The sequence below is a fragment of the Vipera ursinii genome (assembly GCF_947247035.1).
Source record: "Vipera ursinii genome assembly, chromosome: 4".
Lineage (NCBI taxonomy): Eukaryota > Metazoa > Chordata > Lepidosauria > Squamata > Viperidae > Vipera > Vipera ursinii.
In genome coordinates this window covers 34474278-34501062 of record NC_139514.1, presented here as the reverse complement: position 1 = coordinate 34501062, position 26785 = coordinate 34474278, and the positions used below count along the sequence as shown (strand labels likewise).

The 26785-nt window shown below is 34.7% G+C and overlaps 1 protein-coding gene across 6 annotated transcripts in view; it reads right to left on the bottom strand.

The window, feature by feature from the left end:
• Window positions 1-3180: 3180 nt before the first annotated feature.
• Window positions 3181-26785, bottom strand: part of BBX (BBX high mobility group box domain containing) — a 94290-nt gene continuing 70685 nt past the window's right edge. For 4 of the 6 annotated variants that reach the window (XM_083361365.1, XM_083361369.1, XM_083361367.1 and 1 more), the window contains 9 exons: window positions 25811-25885; window positions 24165-24224; window positions 21001-21081; window positions 17181-18099; window positions 14231-14369; window positions 13053-13201; window positions 11295-11414; window positions 6419-6611; window positions 3181-3702 (listed from right to left, as the gene is read on the bottom strand). In XM_083361365.1, coding sequence (XP_083217491.1) covers window positions 3615-3702; window positions 6419-6611; window positions 11295-11414; window positions 13053-13201; window positions 14231-14369; window positions 17181-18099; window positions 21001-21081; window positions 24165-24224; window positions 25811-25885 — 1824 coding nt within the window. In that variant the 3' untranslated portion in view covers window positions 3181-3614. The remainder of the gene's footprint in view (window positions 3703-6418; window positions 6612-11294; window positions 11415-13052; window positions 13202-14230; window positions 14370-17180; window positions 18100-21000; window positions 21082-24164; window positions 24225-25810; window positions 25886-26785) is intronic. The other 2 variants (XM_083361368.1, XM_083361366.1) reach the window with 2 other exon arrangements.

The window sequence follows — 26785 nt, the reverse complement described above, 5'->3', positions numbered from 1 at the left end:
GCATGATATAAGCTCCACAAGATTTTACATTAGTTTTGGTCTTGAATCTGGAAAACACCCTAACAGGAGAATCAAAATCTAATGCACATATTAAATACTTTGCAGAACTCATTTCCCATCCCACCCTCTAATACAGTACTAACACAATTACATGAAAATGACATTACAGTGTCCTCCCAGCTGAATCTATGCTTGCAATATCAGATACTATGTGTATATCTCAGAAGTATGTGAACTCAAAAATCACTAAATAAATAAACTACCATAAAGAAAATTGGGCAGTGCTAAATTTTATATTTAGAAAATATCTCATCTTCAGAAAGAGACCACAGAGGAGAGTAGAATATGTTGTTTATCTTATTTAAATTTTGTTTGTAAAAGAAAAAAGACATATACAGGTTCAGACCTAGAGGATATTGTTAAATGCATAAATACTGATAACTTTGCTAAATTAGAACGGATTTGATAAACTATAATACAACATACTGGAATAAGCAGTAGAGAACATAATATTTTGGTTTTTTGAAATAGTTAAGGTGCAACATTTCTTGCTCAAAATGAATTCATGGACATAAATTTGATAGTGAGATTGCTGGTATATGAAAATACGTATCACAGAAATGAAATTTCTTAAAACACACACAAATCAATAAAAAATAAAGTAATTTAACAATACATTGTTGGTTTCACATTTTTTGTGCTAACAAATGTTCTTTCTTTCTGAAATCAGGGATCCCCATTCTAATAAATTCAGCAAGTCTCTAAAATTAAGACGTCATTCAACAACAAAAGAAACAAACCACAGGGCACAATTTATCTGGCTATTCTCCTGCAGAACCTCCATTGGAATGAATGGAAGCTGGGCAATACCTACATTCCAATGAGGATTCTGCAGAGAATCTCCCAAGTGGGCTGTGCTCCTCATGAACTATAAAGTTTTGCAGGATTTCTGCTACTCTTGGTGCCTAATCGCTTAAAAATTAAGCATATCTACAGAAAAGTTTATTAGCATCAGAAAACACTCATATTCAGTAAATTGACCCATATTCAATCCCTTGTCTAAGGGATAGTCAATGAAGTTTTGGAAAGAAAGGTAATCAAGATATTAATTTACTTAGAAAAAGCTAATTTTCCGCATACTTTATAAAGGTACCATTCATACAAAGAAATATTTTAGGAACAATATTGAAATTTAAAATGGAATACAGAATGATGTACTTTTGCAAAATGCAGCTATTCTAATGGATTCAATAGAATGTGTATGTTAGTACCACTGGTAAAGATGAAGAGGCTGCACCATAGGATATTTGGATTTCAGCTACTAACATATTTGAGCCATAGCTAGTACATGGTCATATATTCCTTTAGCTACCACAATATATGCTCAACAGTATGGCAGATGGCAGCATTCTATTTTGTTAAAATAATTTAGAAAATATTAACAAAATTGAACTATTAAAATAGCTCCACATGTTACAGCAGCATGTGGAAGTTTCTTCTACCTGAATTTTCTAACAAGTTTTTATTTTCTCATGTCTGTTGAAACTGTTTTTTATTCTCTTATTTCTTCAATATCTATAACTTTGAATGAGTTTTGATTTTTTTTACATAGGCCGAAGTGACAATTTTTGTTATCATCAATTATTACAAAGTATATGATCTGCTTGTTGTTTCTGATTCAGACCCTGAAAAGACATGCACTGATTAGAATAAAAGGCTAAGCCAAGCAAGTTTTAAGAGTCACTTTTCGTATGGCTGTTAAATCCAATTACAAAAACAAAACAAAACCAATAAAACCCCATATTCTCTAATAATTTTGTCACATACAAATGAAGGAGGCCTGATAACTGTGTAAATGCTCATAGAGAGATAATATAAAAGAGTATCACTGAACTAAACACTACCACAAAATTCCACCAGAGACAAGACTCATAGAAAATTATTGCTGGGGTCTGATCAATAGCATTTGGTTAAATCTTTGTGCTATGATGCAAATCAAAATAGGGAAATTTCTTGTGCTGTAAGAAGTACCCTGCATTAATGTGTAAATTTCCTGTCAAATTCTGATGAAAAATAAAATGTTGCTGCTAGGAGTATTGTTGCCCTGATCCAGTCAGGGCCTGTATACATGTGGAAGGAGACTTCCATTTGTGCAGCCCTAGACGGAAAACTGTGTGCACAGGTGCCAAATTCCCCTGTTTGATGTTACAGAAAATTACTGTAGTTGGGGCCTTGGACGAAAATTAAAGTACCACCTATCAATTATTTTATATCATGCAGCCGATTTAGGGTGTCTTTTTAAAAAGAATTTGTATAGATGATGCTGCATGTTGTGTTGAACAACAGGAAACTGGCATATGTAAAGTAATTAAGAAATAACATAAAGTTTTAATTATATAAATGCTAGAACCTGCTCTGGCAAGAGATGTAGAGATGGGAAAAGGATGCAACACAGACTAAAGACAACACAAATTGAAAAATAGTCTGCTTGATGGCCTAAATTCTGTAACATTATTCCTCAATCATCTTCTACTTATATATTATACTCAGCACTTTGCCATCCCAAACTACCACTGGCACTTCATAAACTGATGAAGCCAATTCAGACTGTGCATAGTATTTATGACAATTCCAGTGTCCATAAAATGTAAAATATATTCATCAGTGTATATGTCAATGGAAAAGAATTTTCCCCAAAAGAGTGAAGTAGTACTAAGGTCACTTCTGAACAATATATTAATAGTATTTTCTCCATTCCACTGCTTTAAACTTACTCATTCTGGATTTCTGTCCAAAAATAAATGAAATTTTCAATTTACCAGTAATCCGTAAGCATTGTTCTTATAGGTATGCTGGACCTTTGCTTTAAATGTAAATCTTCATTATTCTATGCTTAATTTTTTTTTAAAAAGCACAATAAAGCCTGTCGATATTTATTTTGCCAAAAATTCTATCACCCTGGTGGCAAATTCAGAAAAGTGCAGAACTTCTTGGCCGTATGGCCGCACATAGACCTCAAACAATGGTACACCTCCCATGCGTTCTTGGAGTCTACAAACAGGTTCTTAAATTCACTCTTAAATATAAATGTAGGCATAACCTATTATATAAACCATCCGAGAACTTAAATGTTCATGTAAAAAGGACTAAGATTATCTAGTAACTAGTGCAGTGTATCAGCTTTCTTTTTCTTTCTTTCTTTCTTTCTTTCTCTTTCTTTCTTTTTCTTTCTCTCTCTCTGTACTTTTGTTTAAAGTAGCTAGACTTCATATGAACTACTTTTGACAGAACAGGTGCTGTGTGAGCTACAGTAAAGTTTGCCTTCTCCATGTAACTGTGAATTTACCACTTTAAAAATGTTCACTAGAAAGCAAAGCTCCAGGATATTTCATTTCTGTTCCATAACAGAGAAATAACATCACTCTGATAGTACATTTTAGGCTCAAGCTAAAGGGACCTGGCCCAAGCTACAAGTGAAATCTGTGCCACACTGAACATGAACCACTCATTTTCAGTCTATGAGTTCCTCCATCATACGGACTGACTACCATCCATTGGTAAAGACAAGGCTAGAATATTAGGCAAAGCACAATGTTTTACAAAAGGGTAGAGCTTCACTGGTCAGCACAGGAAATAAGCACTGGAGCCTGAGACATTTCTTTTGGCTGTCCATCACAGGGAAGAGATGCTGTTCTCTGATTCCTACAAAGGAAGAATAGATGTAATGTTAACTCAGAGAACATACCATTTTTTAAAACTCCAAACACTAAAATATAGCAAAAGCTGATTTTACTGGAGTTTGATAGAATGAATTTTTGTATACAGCAGACCAAATTTGGATAGTGATTTATGCCACCTGTGTGATGTATATGATGCAAGTCACATCATTTGCATATTATGTGAACTGTAAATCACACAAATGATGTAATTTGTGCCATTTCTATAATTTAGGTCATCACACAAATGACTACATATTTACAATGTCCTACTCTTAGATTCAATGGATTTTCTTTAATAAACAATCATTCTTCCAATTAGTCTGTTAAAGTAGGATGTCACTGTATAATCAATTATATTGAAAGTGCCAATTAAATCATCTAGTAAGAGTAAACTTGTTAAAACTAAATTACAAACTTTTGAGTTACAGAAGCTTTGCTGAAGAAAAAAAGATAATCTTTTCCTTAAAAAAACTCCTACAACATGAAACACAGTTAACATATTGGGGATTAAGAAAAAAAGGGCTTCTAGTATTGGATTCCTGCATTGGGCAAGAGACTGAAGTAGATAAAATCATTTTGAATCATTGCATTTTATGATTCAATGATCTAAAAAAGTTTGGTTTCCAAGTAATTTCTGTCATTTTAGAAATTGTGCCTTTCCTCTAAAAATAAGATAACAGTACTAAATAGATACAGGATACTGAACTGAGGTAACTGGAAATCTGCCTTCACATTTATATTACATTTACACTAGCTCCCACTAATCCTATTAATAAACCCACTCCTCATTTTGGTGATAACATGATGCGCCAAGGAAGTGACCACACTAGCAAAATGGAAAGAACAGAAAAGGCATATTTCTGTGCACGTCAATAGCAAATGTGTTAGACAATACATTTGAGATTCTGAGTGTACAGCTTACATAGAATACACACACAACTGGAAGGAATACTTTGAAAACAGCTCCTTAGCTTGTTTACTCTTTCAAACTGTTTCCCTAAAAGTTTAGTAACACCCTCTCAAAGGGTGCTGTTTTTTTTGTTTTAAACCTGGAAGCTGAACTGCCTGCGCTAGTTATCAGTTTTTGCTATATGAAAATCAAGGCCAATTTACTGCACTGTAGTTAGAAATTTCCTGTCCTTGATTCTTACATAATTGCCTTTACAAAAAGAACAAACTTTTTTTTATTTTCCAAAGGCTGAATGCTCTGGGACCCTTGGTATTTAGTTCATTCCAGAAGATGCCTTCTATTGTTGTAATTAGACATGCAATGTCTCCATGACAAAACTGTCAGAAACCTGGCAAATACATACGCTTGGCAGATAACATCTTCTGGAAGAATATGTTGTATTCTCAATTTGCTTACTGTGGTAAATATAGAAAGATTTGCATTTCTTACGGAATAGATTTAGGAATTTATATATACACATACATATATATAGCTGTGTAAGCAAGTAGAAAGAGTATGTTAATCCTATAGTTTGGGAGGGCACCAAATCTTTGTGAAAGCTGGCATAGTTTTAAGAAGCCATTTTCGTAACTTTGTTCTTATTTTTTAATCTTTCCTTTTCCCCCTTAATATGGGAGTTGAATTCAAGCTAAATTCTAAATTTAAAACAGAACATCTTGAATATATACAGTACACAGTAGGTTTCACCTCACTAATACAATTCTGAACACAAATATAGTGGTCATTCCTATTTCCATTGGCATAGATAATAAAATTCGCATTTTGAAAATCATTATAATTGTTTCTCAAACATTTTTTACAAAACTCCATACTGGTGAAAATTAAAATGCAATGAAATAATTTCCCAAAGTTTAATGCAAAAAGGAAGTTAAAAACAAGCAAAAATAAGAACAAAACAAACAAAAAAAATGTTGAATGACACACAGGTTTCACTTTCTAGTAACACAGCCAGTAGAACACTTTTTTTTATCACCTTTATCTCTCCTTCTCAGTATTTTAGAAATCACTGACTGAAATTAAATTGATGTTCTAAGTTCAATAATTGTACTACTGACACACAAATCACATTTAAAAATGCTATCTTTGTGATTAAAGGGCATACAATATTGTACTCTTTTTAAAAAAAAAACAATCTCTTTCGGCAAACAAAAAAGGTGCAAGCATTTTCAGATGTACATTTATGTACGTAAACATACATATGACCACAAAACTTACATAGAAATACACACTAATTTTCATTTCAATATTTTGGTTCCAAAAAGAAGTAAAACTTGGCAAGTTCTACGTTTTTCTTTTTTTGAAAAAGGGTGTGGGTTTAAATTAATATGACTTAACAATATGCACCCAGTATCATTCTATTATTATATCAATGTTCATAGGAAATAATCTATGCAACCAAATTATTGGAAGAGGCAATTACTACAAGAAAATATCTCCTTCCCACTGCATTCTACATTCCAGGCCTTTCCTAGGTGCACCTTGAATTTACAGGCTGCCTTTTAGGAATTGGAAACGCTATAGCAGGGAAAAGAGAGATATACTTTCCCCTTATTGGAACAAGAAGGTAAAGAAATCAATGGCATCACACAGTTACCGTATGGTCTGTACATATGGAATGTCTAGCTAAAATGCTTCATGAGGCTCAAGTAAACATCTCTTGATCTGGGTGCTTAACTTTAGGCACAGCTACAGATATAAAAAGGCATAGTTCCTTTTAACTAGTATTTACCTGTGCACATTTTCCATTGCTGCTACCTCTGCTAAGGCAGCTAGACTGAAGAATGCAGATACAGATGGCATGTCTGATGTCATACTATGACTTTCCGCCAGATCGTTGTTTAGCAAGGATTCCTTACTGCACTCCATCCCTGCATTTAATGTTCTCTGAAGACTATTCTGCAGTTGCCCTTTTGGTTTTATTTCTAAAAAGGAAGCAAAATAGCAAAGATTGTTTTAACAGAATCCAATCTTCCTTACACTGAGATGAAAATGTATTATTCGGGTTTTTCTTCTCTTTATAATCAAACTAATATGGAGACTTACAACATAGAAACAAATCCAGTCAATCAATTCCCCATTCAATGTCCACTGAAGGAAAATATAGGAAAGCTTTTGTCCTTCTAATACTTACCTTGAGATTGTGCTACATTCCATAGTCTTTAGTATATTATAAAATGTTTTAAATTATATGTATCGTACCACATTTAAACAAGTCTTAATGTGGTACTTTGTTTTTTTTGCTAAGTAATTTAAGCATTATTATGAGGAAAACTAAAACATATCCTTTTGAAATATGAATTTAAATGGACTAGAACTGGCCACGTTAGCTCAGGTGACTTACTAGGTATACCATAAGCCAAGAATGAAGGGACAAAGATACTGAAAAGAATAATACATCCAATAAAAGACAGAATCATAAATACAGTATTAGAAGCAAGGGAAATACATAAATATTAGTCTTATACAAGATAATGGATGTATAGATACAATGGCGGAAAATACAAAGGTATTCTATGGCAAACTGCAATAGGTGCATCATCCATGTCAAAATGAAAGTATTAAACCAAGTCATCAATATAATACGTACTATAAGAATAATGAAAAGAACAAAGTATGCCTATTTTATGGAAAATATTGTAGAACCTGCAGAACTAAAGAGACACTGTAAACTTAAGAAGAAAAACATTCAAAAAGGAAAAGATCCAAATAGCTGTTAGAAAAAGTGATCAAGGTATCCCAAAGAAAGTGGTAAAAGTTTGTGAGCCTTTGCTTTCAGCCCTACCTGGCCATTAACAACTGCAACTAAACATTTCCAGTAATTGCTTTTTCAGTCTTGCACATTGGCTTGGAAGAATTTTAGTCCATTCCTCCTTATAGAACAACTTTAATTCAGGGATGCTGTTGTTGGTAGGCTTCCTTGCCTAAAGAGCCTGTTTGGGTCCTTCTGTAACTTTTTTATAGGATTATGGTCAGGACTTTGGTTTGGCCATTCCACAACATTAATTTTCTTCTGCTCTAATCATTCTTTGGTCATACAATTTGTATATTCTGAGACACTGTCTTGTTAATACAACTTGTCTTTTGGAAGGATCTTAACTCCACAGAAATTGACAATAAGAGTTTCCTAAAGTAATTAAGACAGGAAGTAGGCAAACATAGCCTCTTAAAAAGATACTGCATTCCTCCAGACCTCTCATATCTGCTGGAGAATAATGTTTTACAATCTCTTCAGAGGGAGCCAAATATGGGAGATGCTTGTCTTTTTAGTCCAGCAAAGACTTCTGAAGAGCTAATCCCTTCCTATTTTGACCACATTCATTAGTTCCACAAAAAGCCGAGTCATGCTCAGTCTGCTGTTTTACCCCAAAAGTCAATGAATATGAAAATATATGAAAAGTAAAAAAAAAATCCAACTTAATATGAAGGCAAAGGCATTCTCAACTTGTATGTTTAATTAACTTAGAAGTGACAATGAAGAGATGAAGTTAGTAGAGAGTTTTGTTTCTAGGATTCAGTGATAGATAAATACGGGCAGAGTGCTAGGAAATAAAGTACTGATGTTTGAGATGTTCTAGATTTATTTCGAGAAAGTAATTTGGGCCATGTAGGCAACGTGAATTGCTTTATCAATTTTCTTCCAACAGCTTCAGATCAATGCTGAGGAAGAGAGCTGCTCGCATCTTTCTTTGCCAATGCTGGCTGAAATGCTTCTGGAGCTGGGTGGATTTAGCGTTGTTTCCAATGGAGCAACTCAGCCTGGGGTAAGTTTTGGTCAGAGCTGCTTGTCAAAAAGTCTGATGGAGGACATGCCACTTGACTCTTCCCCTGCACTAGACAGCATCCTTTACAGGTAATACAGGTAAGGAAGCCAGGAGTGCCTCCCTTCTGGTACAGCCAAAGCTTTTGATAAGTGCTAAAAACATAACACTTGCTTCTCTCCCTTACTACTCACCAAGGCAATAGAGTGCAGTTGGACCCTTCTAGTATCACTCTGGGATAACTGGCAGCACTCAATGAAACCAATGACCCAGATGATCTTTGGTGCAATCTGAGGGGGTAGCAATTTGGCTGTCATTCTATGGTCACACCATGCAGATGATGCTATGTGAGCTGAGTGACCTTTAGCCAGGTGTGTATGTATGGCTCCTGTAAGTTCTGGTCAAAGAAGGCTCCTCATAGCTTTCTCCGTATATTGAAAAGCTTTGAGAGGCTCCTAAATAGGTATTGTTGCAATTCCTCCTTAGAAGCAAGGGATTAATGTAGCCTGCTAAAACAAGTATGGGAAGCTCCTTTATTAAAAGCTTTATTCAAAGCTTTGTATTCGTTGCAACTTGCAACCTAGATTAACCTAGAAAGGAATATAATGATAAATTGTAAAAAAAAGAGAAGAACATTTTGGTGACAACAAATATTAAAATAATTAAAGGAGTTGTCTTTCTAATAATAACGCCCAGCTGTGAAAGCTGGAATCTGAAAAAAAAGTGAAAAGAAGACAGTTACTTTTAAATTATAGATTTTGATATGTTAATAAAAGTACTATGAGCTGCAAGTAGAACCAATGAATTACATCTGACCAGATAAAGGTTTACTAATTGATGTGCATGTAATACAAGTATATGATGGTCTAGAAAAAGAATGATTATGCTTGGCAAGATTGAGGTAAATATAAGAGGAAAACATTATATATGACGGGTGAAGGAGGTCAAATAGATCAGGGTTTTTTAACCTTTTCACCGATTGTACCACTTTTAGGATATAGCAGTATTTGAGTACCACATAGCAAGGTGTCAAAACTTTGATGACAAAAAAAAAACCTGTTCAAAGTTGCAATTGCACTGAAATGACTAATGACCTTTTTTCACACTTATGACCACTGCAGCATGCCCAGGGTCATGTGATTTATATTTAGATGCTTGGCAAAGTCAATGGCAGGGCTGCTGGTGGCCAAGTGCTAAGGCGGGACTTCCCTCCCTCCCTCTTTCTCATGTCCACCTCCTTCTGAAGTAAGAATTTGAACCCCCTGCCCATATTTTCTCTCTCCCATATATTCATCAAACAAGGAAAAGCCTCCGAAGACAGAAAAGACAAGCTGCTGAACTAGCTTAAAAAGGCACATTCCCCATTAAGAATTAACTACTGGCTAGAAAGGGAAGTTAAGGAGCGCAGCTGGCACTTAAGGAAGAAAAAAATGTAGTAAGTATTGGCTGCCAGCTAAGGCAGCCTCCCAAAATGGCTCCATCGTAAGTAAAGGATTTTGCTAAAGGCAAAATCCATTCAGGAGAAAAATACTTCAAAACCCCTTGCAGCAAAAATTACAGCTAACAATAGCAGAGCAATAGAAGCTAACATGAGACATCAGCCATCAGCCAAATAGAAATTGCCAAACACTCCTTAAGAACACAAAGCCCACATTGCACAAATCCCAGAACTTCAAAGTCACAAAAGCACTTAAGAATCCTTCCACTCTCCATCTCCCTCCCTCCATGCCTCACCTCCATCCGATGCTGCCTTTCTTCATTCCTCGTGGAGGGCAACCCTTCCCCCGCTACATTTCTTGCCTGTTTGTTGCTGCCAGCACAGAAGGCTGCCACAAAAGTTGTAGATCGGCTCATGGTTGGCCTGCTTGATCTCCTCTCCTCTCTTCCTCACCCTCCTCCTTCTTCTTTCCCTTCAGTGCAGCTAGAGCTGACTCCACCTACTCCCAAGACGGCTTTTTTTCTCTCTCCCTCTCCCGCCCAAACTGCCTCCTTTTATAGCCTCTCCTTTCTCTGCCCCGCCTTCCTCCTTTCTCATGGGGGAGGGTGAGCCAGAAGCGAGCCTGGGGCCTTTGCCTTGCCCCAGCCACTCTGCAGCTCCAGAGGACTCTCTCACAGTAAGTCCTTGCCTGCGCTGGTTCTTTCCCTCCCCCACTTGGCTAGGCAGGGCTGCGTACCACTTGCCATGTGTTAATGTACCACAAGTGGTACACGTACCACCGGTTGAAAAGCTCTGAAATAGATTACCAAAATGTCCTTGGATCATTTATTACTGAAGAAAGGAAAACACAGTGGGCAATTGTCCATACAGTTGCTACAAGATGAACCTGCTCTATGCTAAGTAACCATGCTATCTAGTCACAAGACATAAAAGATTACATGATTCATTATTTATAGTTTTCTTGATGTACATTGATCGAGTAATAGGTATATATTTAATGAACTTAGCTTAATTCAGGATAGGTTTATTCATTTTTAGACTTTTCAAAGAATCCCAGGAAAAAGAAATTCTATAAAATTATAATTCAAGAAATTTTTGTACCAGAAATCTGGACCTTTTGATAAAAATATGAGGGCATATTTTTGGAATGGTCTAGTTCTTTCTTTAAGTTCTTTCTTAAATATACATTTTTTAAAAAATTCTTTACAGACCACTTCATTCTGAAACTGTGTAACACTAACAATGCAAAATATATTCACTTGTATGAGTTGTTTAAACAACTAATAGCTTACAAACCTACATTTTTGCAATTTCTTTTTTGTTTCTATGATTCCTGGAATTCACATACAAAATTAAGTAATGAATGAATTTGTAGTAGTAGTCAAAGAAAGTCAGTCATATTTACTTACCCAGACCTTGCTCTGCTGGTGAAACTCGACCATCTGCTGTTCGAACAAGATGTGTGATCTTGGTTTTTCTTGCTTTTCTCTTCTGACTTCCAACCAATGGTTCTTGTATTACCACAGACTCTGTAAGATTTAGAAGAAAGTTAGAGCTGTTATTTTTCCCTAACACCTCACTGGTGCTAGAATAAGGTTGCAATGGTGAAGCTACTTGACAGTTAGCAAAATATTCTACACAGATTTTTTATGAAATCTAAATAAATGTAAAGAGCTAAGGAGAAATCTATCTATGCAGTTTCAATAAGGGTTAGAAGAACACTATTTATTTATTTAATTGAGTCAAAGCTTTTATCTGCACACTAAAATTGGGGAGGGGCACTTTATTAGCAATGCCATTGTTCTATGAACATTTTTATAAGATTTTTCAAAATACAGGTAATGCTCTATTGATGACCATTTGTTTAATGACATCCAAAGTTTTGAGGACACTAAAAAAAGTGACTTACAACCAGTCCTCCCACTGGTAATATGCAGCTTTCCCAGGGGGCATCTGACATGGAAACTCAATAGAGGAAGCCACATTCACTTAACAACCATGTGATTAGTGTAATAATTGCAGCGATTTGCTTAGCAACTGTGACAAGAAAGTAATAAAATCGGGCACGACTCAGTTAATGGTCATATTGCTCAGCAATGGAAATTCTGATTCCAATTGTGGTAGACAAAGACTACCTATAGGAACAATCTTTCAAATGTTGAGTATTTCATCCCACAAAAAGCAAATAAAAGTAACTTCATCTCAACCCAATTGGATTGTTTTCACATAAGCCACTCTATTAGAATTCTTCAAGCTGAATTATCTACTAACAGGTTTTATTTTCAGTATTTTTCATATGGGTTTCTCTACCTAAATAACATTAAATAACTGGTTCCTTCTCTCTGAGGAGAATGCTTTTAATTACATTTGCAGAGAAAAGAACTCATTTATGAGTAATTATAGAAGTATCTTAGCGGCAGAGACATGGCTTGATAGCAGAGTAAAGTACTGTAACATATTAAATATCATATGAAGCAATGTATTTAATACTGAAGCAACATTAAAAATATCTTAGTTAACCAATTTGTTTACAATCCTCTGCATTTTGTATATAAACTTGATTCTAGTTATGTATGAGAAAAGGAGTGAAGGAATATAGTTTCTAGTTGATTGGCAGGAAACCTATGACTCAGCAGCATTACTGACCTTCTAGGTTGGATGAATCTCTACTTCTACAGGTATCATATATATACTCTTGATTAACTTTTGTTGGGTTTTATTTCATATGGCTAAACACTTTATAGTGTTACTTCATGAATCCTCACATGCCCTAATCGGCTAAAACTTCACAAATATATACATTTGTTTTCCTTTTTCCTAGGCTGAGAGAAAGTGACTGGCCCAAGGTTACCCTGTTGCTTCATGCCCAAGAAAGGACTAGAACTTAAAGAGTTTCCTGGTTTCTACCTGATGCCTTAACCACTCCACCAAATTATCTCTCTGAAAAGTTATCAGTAATGAATTATAAAGCAGAAATATATTACACAAAACAGCCACGGATTCCAGATTTGTCTTTTCTAGCCCTCTGAAATGCCAGGAGAAAAACAGAAAAAGAATACAAAAATTCTGACATTTCTTCATCTATCTTCATGCATAAATGAAGAGTAACACTTCTGACCTAAAATATGGATTTGAGAAAGTGAGTTTGCATTGATATAAGAACTTACCTTTGTTAGATTTTGTTTGGTCTACAGCATAACTGCCAACTTTTTTCTTTTTTCTTGGTAGAGAGGCATTTTTACGATCAAATGTGATTGGACTGTATTGAGGAAGGCTGTTAAACTTTTTCTCAAATTCTTCTTCCAGCTTTGCTAAGCTAAAGATGTGAAAGTAGAAAACCAAACAGATTAAAATAATGTAGATTTTGTTATACTAGGAAAATATGGAATAAAATAGGGGAGATGGTCCAGAGCTTGAATTCTCTTCCCTATACACTGTCTGGAACCATCCACTCATGAAGAATCAGAACCATTAAAGAGGAGTGATTCCCAACTCTCATTGGTGATCTATTCTAGAAGCATACTATTTTAATAGAATAGAAGGTGACCAAAAGATCTAGAAGGGCCAGTATGGCTGTATTCCCATATCCATGTATCAGTGTGGTCATCCATCCATCAAGCAATATTAGGACTTGTTCCTGTTCAGGGAAGTTTTGCACATATAGGCTGCACACAAATGATTTCCCATGTCTTTTAATGTAAGTACAATATATACTTGCGGATTAACCCATCTGTGGATAAGCTGACCCTTGAATTTTTAATCAAAAATTTTAATCAAAATACCATGGAAAATATACCCTAGATTAGCTTCAAAATTATTTTTATTTATTTTAATAGTCATAATTATATAATAATTATATTATTACAATTATAATTATTTCATAATTATCTGTGAGTGACAGTTTTATGGTATTTTAGTTAAAAAAAATCAAGGATAAGCTTATCTGTGAGTAAATACGGGTACTTTAGAAAATTAATAGTGTATATATTTGCAGATAAGCCCACCTGGGAATAAGTAAAACACAGTTTGGGGGTTGTATTTTGGAACCTAAAATTCTTGACTTATCCATCAATATATAGGGTATACATGTATGCATGTATGTACTTGAAAACAATTCACTATGGTTTGACTTGTTTCAAATCTAAATCTTGTACATCTTTTTTGCAAACCTAAAATTTACAAATCAAAGGAATTGTGACTCAGATAGTATAGGCCGAAACTGACAAAAGTGACAAAAATTACAAAAGTGAGCAAGATACCTATTTAACAAGATATTTCATTTTTAATGATTACCATACTATTCTGAAAATGACTTGTACCCTTACATACTTATTAAATCACTTACCCCAAAACAATGTCTTCCTTTGGCTTGCTTCTTTTTAACTTTTTGTTCCCACTTGTCCCACTTAAGGAAAACGCCCAAGTTTCTTCATTCCAGCATCCTTCCTGATCAGAGTTGCCACCTTTTCCTGAGCTTCGTTTTCCTAAGAAAGTAAGTAGGAACAAGAAAAATTGAATGGAGATTACTGGGAAACTTTATAACAGAGACACACTAGAAACATAATATATTGCTTTTTCCTAAGTAGGATGACTGATTCATCTAGCTATTTATTCCATCAGAGACTCACTGCAAGATTCACAAAATCATGACATCATTATTTAATATGGCAATTTCTAAGCAAGTCCCCATGAATTAATATAGCTAGTATAATTTAATTTTAATTAGTAAATATGCACCTAGAACTAAGAAATGAAAGAAGAAAATAATCTGCTTAAAATAACAAATATATCAACAGCGATCATTGTTTAATAATTCATACTGTTAGCATTTTACAGCCTTCATATAAAGCTTTACTAAGCAACCGGATATCTACTATGCTTGGGGCTAAAAATGGGAATGTATGTTTAAAACCCCCCTGCACATATTCCTAACTAAGAACTGCAAAGAGACTCACACAAACAAATATACAAAGGGAAATTGAATATTAACTTAGGCACTCTCCTCTCTATGTATTGAAAATTATAAACTAGTGCAATTGGCCATAAAAATCTTTTCATGTCATGGTAAGCAGGATTTATTCAGATTCCAGTTTGTTGGAAACTAAAGTCTAATTAATTCCTGGGTGGAAAACTATCTACCTATGAATCTACAGTGTAAAAATGTGAGATAGAACTGTAAGCAATGAAGAAATAAATGCATTCCTAGAAGATTTTTACATTTGCTTCATAAATCTAGTACAATGGTTGTGGATACTGGTTTTTTTAAAAAATAGTACAATGTTCAGCCTAAATAAGTAACCATTTATATAATTTATAAGAGCCTTGGTGGAGCAGTGGGCTAATGCAGCCTTAAGTAACACCAGCTGCCTGCAATTAGTGCAGGTTCGCATCCCACCAGGCTCAAGGTTGACTCAGCCTTCCATCCTTCCAAGGTAGGTAAAATGAGGACCCAGATTGTTGGGGGCAATAAGCTGACTTTGTAATAATGCCGCTTGGGGCCCCCCGAAAGCCAGGCATATACATAGAATGAAGACTATTGCTAAGTACATTGATTTGTGCTTAGATTGTAAGCCGCCCTAAGTCTTCAGAGAAGGGCGGGATATAAATGGGATTAAAATAAATAAATAAAATAAATAATGGCAAATGTATAATAGCAAATGTCTTCCCTTATTTTGGGGGATAATGCCATGGTATGAAAGCATCTTTTCTGATTAATATCTAGGAATGTAGGACGACGATTTGGGATGTGAATTAAGAACAGTCCTTTGAAGTACCAATTATTCATTATGATATGAAGGTTAGCTACATTGTAATACAAGTACCGTATTTTTCGGACCATAAGACACACTTTTTCCCCCCAAAAGTGGGGGGTGGAAATGAGGGTGCGTCTTATGGTCTGAAGGTGATCCGTATGGCCAGCCCCAACCTCTGCAAGTAGAAAGCAAGGGAGATTGTCAGGAGCACGAATCGGCACGTGCTGAGAAACGCCGATCTTACGCTCCTGCACTCTCCCTCGCTCAGTTTCAGCTTCCCTTGCTACAAGAGAAAGCAGGCCGAAACAGAGTGAGGGAGATTGCCAGGAATGCGAATCGGCTGATCTCGCGCTGCTGCAATCTGCCTCGTTTCAGCCTGCTTTCTCTTGTAGCAAGGGAAGCTGAAACTGAGCGAGGGAGTTTGCAGGAGCGTGAGATCGGCCGATTTGCATTTCTGGCAATCTCCCTCACTCCGTTTCAGCCTGCTTTCTCTTGTAGCAAGGGAAGCTGAAACCGAGCGAGGGAGTTTGCAGGAGCGTGAGATCGGCCGATTTGCATTTCTGGCAATCTCCCTCACTCCGTTTCAGCCTGCTTTCTCTTGTAGCAAGGGAAGCTGAAACCGAGCGAGGGAGTTTGCAGGAGCGTGAGATCGGCCGATTTGCATTTCTGGCAATCTCCCTCACTCCGTTTCAGCCTGCTTTCTCTTGTAGCAAGGGAAGCTGAAACCGAGCGAGGGAGTTTGCAGGAGCGTGAGATCGGCCGATTCGCATTTCTGGGAATCCCCCTCACTCCGTTTCAGCTTGCTTTCTGCAAGAGAAAGCCGGGCTGCAGGGCCACCTCCGCGGGTACTGCTCTAATGCAGAGAGGGAAGGACAAAGAGGGAGGGAAGGAAGGAAGGAAGGAAGGAAGGAAGGAACAATGGGAGAGGGAGGGAGAGAAAGAGAGAGAGAGAGAAAGAGAGGGAGAGAGAGAGGAGAAAGAATTTTTTTTCTTGTTTTCCTGCTCTAAAAACTGGGTGCGACTTATGGTCTGGTGCGTCTTATGGTCCGAAAAATACGGTATGTGGGGAAGGTTAGGATAGACTGCCCAATATTATCAATGACATAAAATAGTGTTAGGTGCTGCTGTAAAAAAAAAGCATAACTTCAAGAACTGGTATTCTGGGTGCATTGTTGTACATTATAGTGTACACCTAAAATACCAGTTCTTGAAGTTATGCTTTAAGTATCACCAAGGTGATTGAATATTTTGGAAAATATGACTTATCATTTATTTGACATGTCTTAGTTTGAACTTCCTAGCCTCTCCTTTTTGTCTCATCTGGAAAAAGCCTTTGCTTTGCATTTGAAATCATGGAGAGAAGATATGCAGCCATTTGCTAGTATCAGACGCATATTCTAGAAATAAGTTCACTAAAAGCAGACTTATTGTTAAAGACTAGAAGGAGTTATATTCAATTAACTTTGAATAATGAAACATAAAAAACAATTATAATGTTATAGATTTTAAAATTTTGAGACAGACATATTAAAAGCCAAATACCTCTGTCAACATTGGACCGCAGAGATGTAAGCATGCCTTCTGACACCAGAGTTTTGTACAGAGCACCTTTGCAAGCTCTTTCAGATTTTCTTGAGCCGCAAATTTCTGCCTTTTTATTACAGTCATTGTCTTCAATTTTTACTTGATCTGGTAAACTCTGTGATATTATATCCTCTGTTGGGGTTATAACATCTGATGTTGTGTTTTCAGATACTTCAAATTGTACATCCTTGTTATCTTTAATGCTAAAAAAATCAGGCGGCTTTGATTCTTTGGTGGTCTCTAAACATTTTTCTTTCAGTGATCTTTTTTCTTTTGATTTTACTTTCTTCTTTGGCGACTTTGTGTCCAAAATATTCCCCTTTACTGCAGAAGAAAGGCGAATTTTCTTATGGGACATTTCTGTAAGTCTCTCTGTCCCCCAGTCCCCTTTTGCAACTGCTTCAATAGTATAAATGACACTCTCAATGTCTGATTCGGAAGATTGCCTCTTTTTGCAAGTCTTTTTAGGAGTACATTTCTCAAGTCCTTGTCGGTCCACTTTATTTTTCTTCTTTTTCTTCTTCAGTTTTTCTGGTTTGTTTAATCCTAAAATGCTGATGTCAGCTACTGATGTCAGCTCATGGGAACAGCATGCAGGATCTTTTGCTGTTGCACTGTCATGTCCAACTAATTCAATGCTGTTCAAACCTGGATCTGAAATATGCACACACCTTGTTAACTCCTCAAAAACTCCAGTCTTTGTCTTTTCATGTTCTTGTCCCTTCATTTTCTGAGATTTTTCTGTTTTTACTTTTGCTCTCTCCCGATCTTCAACTTTCATCTGTTCAGATGCTTCCAGTGTTTTGACAATCCTGGCTGTTTCAGGTTTTGCCTTCCCAGATTCTCTCACTTTTACTTCCTCAGATGCAAGACACATCTGAAACAAACTCCAATATTAATTCTCCTTTATTATGGAATTTTAAAGATTGCATAACAGTTCTATAAATTACTCTATCACTAGTAGACTCATTTTAGTAGCAATGCATTCTATATTTCCTATACTATATACCATGGAAGTTACATTTTACAAAAACACTCTTGTATCTTCATGTTGATTGCACTGAAGTCTTTGTAAGTTGGGAATATATAAATCTTATACAAATACTTTGGAACAAGTATGCATTAGACTAGTAAATTAACTGTCTACAATGGTAAACACATTATATTCAATTATGTACTCTTAGCAATCTGGTAGCAAAATCATTGAATAGCATAGGGAAAATGCTCCTTATTTCAATTTCAATTAAGCTGTATGAGTTCTGGAAAAACATTCAAATCCAATTTCATTAGCTCCAGAGTACATGCATAATACCTTTAATTTCTGTATGGTATATATATGGAACCCAACTTAAGAGATTTTAAATAATAGCTATACTTCAGGAACTGATCCAACGTGTCAGTTTTAGACTCAGTTTCATCTCAAAGATGTTGCTATTAAAATTATTCCAAAGAAGAAAATATAAAGGGTATAATAATATTTTATTGGTATAAAGCTAATAAACTTGCCGTGATAGCTTTGATGATATTCTTTCAGAGTTTCATATTTAAAATGCTTTCATAAAAGCATAAAATTCTTAATTTAATAAATCTCTTGCAGCTTGAGTTTGTCAGCATGCTGCATTTGCCCCAAAGTAGGATGTAAAAAGGATTATGCTGGCTTGTGAGATTCTGTCTCTGTGCAGATTCTGTCCCCCACAGAATAACATGAATATACTTAGTTTAAAACTAGGCTCTGGTTTCATTTATGACATACCAGCTTATGTTGCTGCATATCTGACACAACGATGAATACTGAGCTAAAATTAATCGATCAAAGACAAAGTTTCCACTGTTTAATAAGGAAAATGAAGTGAATGATAACAAACTATACATGAATGCCAAAAATACTACAGTGAGTGGATAGTGTTTTAAAAAAGGATATTAAAAAGTGGAGTAAATACAAAATATAATTGACATATAAATAAAGTATCTTGGTATGATCATGTGGACAGAATGAATGAGAATCAAATGTATAAAGAATGAGTGGCTCCAGAGGATGGGAAGGATTAAGAAAGCTGGAATTGATGATATCTATAAAAAGATGGAGGTAAAGAAATTTAAATAGCAAAAGGCAGCTCATGCAATTTGTAAGGCTAGAAAGTACAGGTAGTCCTCAACATACGACCACAATTGAGACCAAAATTTCTGTTGCTAAACAAGACATTTGTTAAGCGAATGTTGCCACATTTTACAACCTTACTTGCCACAGTTGTTCAGTTGATAAATTAGTAAAATGGGTAAGTGAATCTGGCTTCCCCATTGACTTTGCTTGTCAGAAAGTCACAAAAGGTGATCACATGACCTTGGGACACTGCAACCGTCATAAATATGAATCAATTGCCAAGCTTTCAAATTTTGATAGTGACTGTGGGGAATGCTGCAAGGGTCATAGGTATGAAAAATAGTCATAGGTCACTTTTTTTAGTTCCATTGTAACTTTGAATGGTCATTAAATGAACTGTTGTAAGTCAAAGACTACCTGTATGGAGAAGTCGAGTGAATGGTATTGGTTTTAGTTATGTTTCTTTTTAATTTTTATCTCATGTCTTTCAATTGTTTTTTATTATTTTTTATCATGTTTGTATTTTGAATAATATTGCTTTTTCTTAAAAAGAACACAATGTGCTGTTATACATTATGTATACGTAATAAATTTCTTGCACAGGATCTAGCCTGCAGTATTTTATTGTACACTGAGTGCACTTCATTTACCGATTTTTCTCATTTTTGTTTTTAAAAGTTGCGCACATGAAAATAACAGTAAAAGTATATTATACATGTCTGAAAAATATATAATTTATTGGCATTTGGTTGCTTTCTCAGTGCAAATATGTAGATATGTGCTATGTACCAAAACAGACTTATATGCAATTTCAATGAATTATAGATTTATGTTCACGTTCAATTATGTCTAAAATCTTATATTAAAACACTCAAAGAAGGTTCTTTACTATTATTTTCTTTTTCCTTTTTGACCAAATCATGAAATGTACATTTGAGGGAATTAATTCAACATAAAAAACAAGAATTTACCCCTATTTGTTTGCTACCTTTATTGAGAGCTATAACAATAAGAAGATGTCTTTAGAAAGTAATTTATTCTTGATTAACTACTACCTCTGGAACACTGACAGGCTTGAGAATGGTAAGGTGAGATAGAGATCATGTATCTGAATACAGCTTTAGGACACTCATCTGTGGAAGCAAGAGAGCCAAAAGGGGATTGTGCCCCTGGCATACTGCTTTGGGACATACTGGGAAAAGGATGCCCTATTGTTTAGTGTTTGGATGGATTTAAGAATCACACTCTCTGAATGAGAAATAGTTTCCATGATTTCTCTTTTAAGATCTGCAACTGGTCAAGGCCCATAAATATCTAGCGATAAGCGATACAACTTATGCATGCGTCATTACATGAACTTCTTTCTTTAAAGATATGAAATGTTTAAAACTATTTTAAGAGAAATCCTGTATGCAATTTACAATTATGCTCTACTCAGTAGGCTACCTCTTCTTGAAGCTAGCTGTAACTTCTTGATACTACAGAGACCACATGCCTAATGGTTAGACAAGATAAATCTAGATTCTTGGCATGAACAGTAATTTAGGCTTCTATAAACAACAATGCTAATTAAGTCTGTACTATAGCTCTATTTCATAGACTTTGGCAACCAGTATCATTCAGCTTCTATTTCCTAAATGTACCAGTAGTAATTAAGCCACAGGATTTTAATACTACCTCTGCCAACTGAAACAATGCTGATGTCCCACATTGTTTTGTTAATTCAGAAGGACCTGAATGGGATGTACTTGATGAGATCTAAAGTAGAAATAAAGAAAGTGAGGGGTTGAAGCAGATAATATCACACAATCACTGATAAAGTTGCATCTTCAAGGTGAACACTAAATGTCTAGAAAAGCTTCAAATTTGACAGCAATATTTGGAATATAATTTAATACCGGAGTTCCATGGAAATTAAAAGTATTCCATCAACTAGGTTCAATTTCAATTCAGTTTTGATGACAAGAATTAAAGGATTATACCACTACAAAGGAAACTTAAATTTAAAAGTCACACAACTACGCAAATGGAAATTGCAACCATTTTTTGTTTTCATGGTAGTTCATTTAAATTTTATGTACACATAAAATAGATGCAATGAACCCATGTTCTTGAACCATAAACTGTTTACATCTCTCCTCTTCTTTCCTCTTTCCATTTAAAGGAAAAAAAGGACTTTTCTGTGAACTGTGTTTAAACCATGCTGTTAAAATTAATTAGGTTTGAAATAGCATAGGAGGTGTAGTTGACTTATAGACTCATGCTTATTTAGTATCATTATTACTGCTCTTGATATTTATCTTGTTTGCGGTATTATTGTCTATATTGTCTTTTATATCATTTATATTGTATTTATTTGATTTGACTATTGTGTGACATTTTGAATTAATATGTTGTGGGGAAAAATATTCTGTAAGATTATATAGACTGATGAGTGAGAATAAAACAAAAGTATAGGGCAAATGATTGGATCATGGCCCAAGTATGAAAAAGAATAGTGAATAGAATTTATTTGCTAAGAAAAAGTTATGTTTATTTAAAATACCTGGCTTAAGCCAACAGTCTATTAATGTGTAAACATGGCAAATGAATTTATCTGAAAACATGTTGTCAAGTTTGGGGCTGCTAAATCAAATGCTTTGCGGTAAACCTTAGGTAGACTATATGATGCAAAATAGGATGTGAATAGAAAAATTAAATAAAATTATCAAAAATTAAGGGAACTGCATGACAGGAAAAACTGAGTGAAGTGCTACATTGCATTATTCAATGTCAAAACTGTAGAGCAAATTGGCAGAATGTTTATTGAAGATGTGAAAATGAATAGAGAAATGTTGACACAGCCAGTGCTAGCTGAAAGGTATGGCTTATTGTGAGGAATTAATGTTCATTGAAAGAAGTGAAAGTCTGTGAATAACAGCTTCTGTCCACTTTGATATATGGAAATGAGAATTACGTATGCCAAGAATTGGCAAAATTTATTGATTCAAAAATGGAATGTTTGGGAGAATACTAGGATGTGTCATTCTGGAGCATGCTGTATGGTCATAGTGGAAGAAATGGTACTGAGGTTAAACCAATATTCATTATACTTTCCATCATCTTATCTCTACCCTTAATTGCTTTTTCTTTTTACATATTACTATTGTTCTATACTGTGCATCTTATCTTTTCTGAAGGGAATAGCATACCTGTTACATGGTTTTTATACAATTTTATCTTTTATGATAAACTCCAACTAATTATTCACTGCCTGTTATTGGTTGACGTAAAGTGAAATTAATAAATTAATAAATTAATAAATAGTATATGTTAAATCCAAAAGATTTCAAAGTAACTTTTCTATTTAATGAACAAAATATTAATTAAACTTATTAACATATTTTATACTTTCCTCAGTCTGATTTATTCTGATTTTTCATTAGGAACTGTTTTGGCCATTATGTACTAAATTAGGGAAGACTGTGATGTTTGTGCAGTAAACCTGTTAATTTATACTGCTCAAAAAAATAAAGGGAACACTTAAACAACACAACCTACTGTATTTAATAGTAGGATGTCTTATCTTGTGTTCCCTTTATTTTTTTGAGCAGTATATTATAATTTGCTTACAATTTATATGTCTAAGACTGCCCAGTTACCAACAATTCTGTTGAAACAAGCTATGCAAGTATATGTGGCAGTTAGATGGTTTGACCAAAACTCTCTGCTGCATGTATATGCGCAGACTTAGTAGCATATGAATACTTCATAATGTGGAAGACAGGACCATGAGAGACTAAAAACGAGTCTCTTAATGTCAAATAAGTCTATGTCTCTAGCCCCAGATCCCCCTTCTTTCTTTGTTAAACAGTCCTAAATATTTTTTTGCTTTATTGAAAAGCAAGGAACCATATATATAGACTCACTCTGTACTCTACACAAGATATCTGGAGGTTGATCAAAGATTCAAAGAAGGTTTGGCAGCAAAAATGTAGCTGAACTATGACTTTAGATTCTCCATTGTAAAAGGGTTGTAAGGACTGCATAGTATTTTGCCTGACTTATATTTTCATGCAGCTCAACACCTCTTTCCTCATAAACACATTTTTTCCCCAATGAATCTTCAAAAACAGATCCAGAGAGCTGAATCTCAGAATAAGTGATTACAAGGATGAAAATGTATAGAAAAATCAAAAGTATCATAAGATTCTCTATACCCCTGTGCTGTCCTTTAAAGAAACTTCCATGAGGATAATTAAACTGACATTCTGTTCCTAATCAAATTGCAAATATGCCTTGCTTAGTACGAGAATACAGTGAATTAATATTTGAAGAATTGTACTTGCATTTTTTGTTACAAAACTGTATATAAATTAAAGCATCTTTTCAGAACTAAAGTATTATTTTCAGTTCCAGATTTCTAGAAACATGAAAGTTTTATTGGAACTTATGGGATTAGGGTTCTCTTTAGAGGTTAGGATTGCAAAACTGAAGTTATCTGCAATCACTGGAGTCCAGTTTTTTTCTATACCATTAAAGAAATGGTGTATGCTTGAAAGTGACAATCAATGCTTTGCCATTTCTGTATAATCTACCTTTCATATATTATAGAAAACACAAATTGGTAAAACTTTTGCTGAAAATTATTAGTATCTGTATTCTCTGTAAAAGTATTTTACAAGCAGATTTAATATTCACTGATCTGATATAAAATCGATTTGTGTTCTAAAAGTAAATTACATCACATTAATAATTGGGATGATCTATGCTTACATATACAATTCTGAACTGTAGCCTTTGGAATAAATTTCTGCTGCCTCTTTTTCCAAAGAGTCACAAAATTAATAAAACAAGATTACCTCGGCCAACTGGAAGAGTGCTGATTTTCTATAGTGCTTGATTGGCTCAGGACCCTTCAGCTGCAAGTGAAGATATAAAGATTTTAAAATAAGCAGGAAGTCATTAAATCCTTTAAGCGAAAACTAACACATATATAAAAAATATTCCTTTTATAATATTTTATTTTGGCAGTGCTAGCACAACCTGTGTTGTTCCTGCCAGTTATCCAAAAAGTCACAATTTTACTGTAGATTCCAAGATTTTATAGATGGTACCTTGTCACATTCATCCTTAACAATGTCTTGTTTTTTTTCACAGTTCCTCTGAGACTCTATCAGTAAATTTCAGGATTTCAAAGTAATTCTGGTTCTCTCTTTAAAAATGATAGGTTGATACATAAGATCATATTGTGGAAACTGGTTGACTACTGCTTTAGCTTAATTGGAAATTTGCAAATGAGCAGTTTATGATCTATTCCACAATTAACTCCTGGTTTCATAAGCCAAAAAATCAACCATGCTTTCCTCTTTTCCACCTTTGACATTCTAAAAAGAAACAGATGATTGTGGGAAAGTAAAGTTTTCTTTTTCCTTCCTTATACAAAAATTGGTAGCCTTGCTATCTAGTGGTCAACCTTTGATCTTTTCATCTCAAAATTGGTTCCAAGATGCTATAATAAATTTGATAAAATTGTAAGAATTATTATGCATACTATTAAATGAGAAAGAATGAACTAATGCAATTAGAAATTTGCTATCTTAAAATGAAATAAGTATGAAAATAAGAAAAATGTTCAAGAAATAGCAAAGTAGAGAAAAGACTGATGAAGAAAAAATGTGAAAAAACATTGGAACAAAATTTTACATATAGCAGAATTAAAACATTTCTCATTAATACTGACTACTATTTTGGTTGTGTCTGAATTATTAAACAAATACAGAATCCATAACTAATGTATATACCAATGTATATACCGTATATGTATATGCTTGAAGTATAATACTACAATATTTCACAGTAACTTCAAGGAGAGGGAACTAGATTTCCACATACCACTTGTATTAATTACATCATATTAGTAACTTACACAAATATTCAAATCAAAAGATAATAGGGTGTCAAACTTGCAAGGTCACGTGACATGTCACGACGTATTGTGACTTTTTTGCCATTGCCAGCAATGAGGTGGGCACAGTTTTGCTATGATGCATCTAGCCCATGGGCCGGCAGTTTAACACACCTGCCCTAGTCCATGTTTAGTGATAGCCTTGTTTGTAACTGCAGTTACAAGGATACTGAAAAAATAACTAACGACTAATGCTAGCATTAACAATCTTTGTGGGTCTATAAAGTAAAGGAAAGCTGATGTAAGATGATAATAAAGTTGTGGTTTCACTTAACGACTGAGTTGCTGGTTCCAACTGTGGTTGCTAAATGAGGACTACCTGTATATGTGAAATACCCTTACTGTGAAGATTGTTCTGCACATTACATTGCATTCTTTTCTTATACTGCCAGTCCAACCCTCCATTTGAGCAGTGTATAACTATTCAAGATGTAATTGGGATTAAAACTATATACAACAAAATTTAAAACAACAGATACATATTTTTTATAAAATTGAGTTATTTTTCTTTTTTTCCTCAAAAAGATAGTATTGTTGTACCTGTGAGAAATGAAGTAGAGTTGATTCACCACTTTCTTTTGGATTTTCAGTTCCCTTTGACAGATTTGAAGAAATCTGATGGAAAGGTATTTTTTCAAAACAACTACTAGGTTATCCTACATCAACAGTCTATTTTTCAGATGACACATAACACAAGTGATATTTGTGGCCACAACATAACTGAGCATTATTTATTTACTTATTAAATATATAAACATGCCCATCTCAAAGAAAGTGACTGTGTGGCATATATAATTGAGCATATAAAGAATTAAAATAAGCCATTTTCCAAAGCAAATAGTGTTTTTTTTAAACAATTTTTTAAAAAAAATTGACATAAAATTTCACAATGAAAATCTTACAAAAAACCCCAACACCATAAATAGTCAAATAGTGAATTGCAAAAATAGTCTTAAACAGCTTTCATTAAATAAAAGAATTTAACTGAATATTTGTGTTAGCTGAATAAAATTAAGCATCTCATCTTGCATGTTAAATGTTTAAAAGCACTAGAATAATGGTCAGCAGTTAAGGTACTAGACTAGAAACCAGGAAACTATGAGTTCTAGTTTTACCTTAGGCATGAAAATTGGCTGGGTAACTTAAGGCCAGTCATTCTTTCTCATCTAATCTCACTTTGCAGGATTATTGTTGTAGGGAAAATAGGCGGAGAAATTAGTATTGGATATGATCACTGCCTTGGGTTATTAATAATAATAACTCAAGTAATATAAAGGTGGGATTAAAAAAAACTTTTGAAAAAAATAGTTTTTCCCATCTGAATCCAATACTACTTTATTTACAATAAGTAATGACTGCGGACTTCTGGTGGCGACGTGACGCCGAAGACAGCCGTTTTTGGGCTGCCCGCTCCGCAGCTGTGTTTTTCCATCGTAAACAGCGCCGATCAGCTGTTTAGATGGCTTTGAAGCCCCCTCCTCGGGAGAAGAGGAGGGGGTGAGGCCCCAGGTAGGG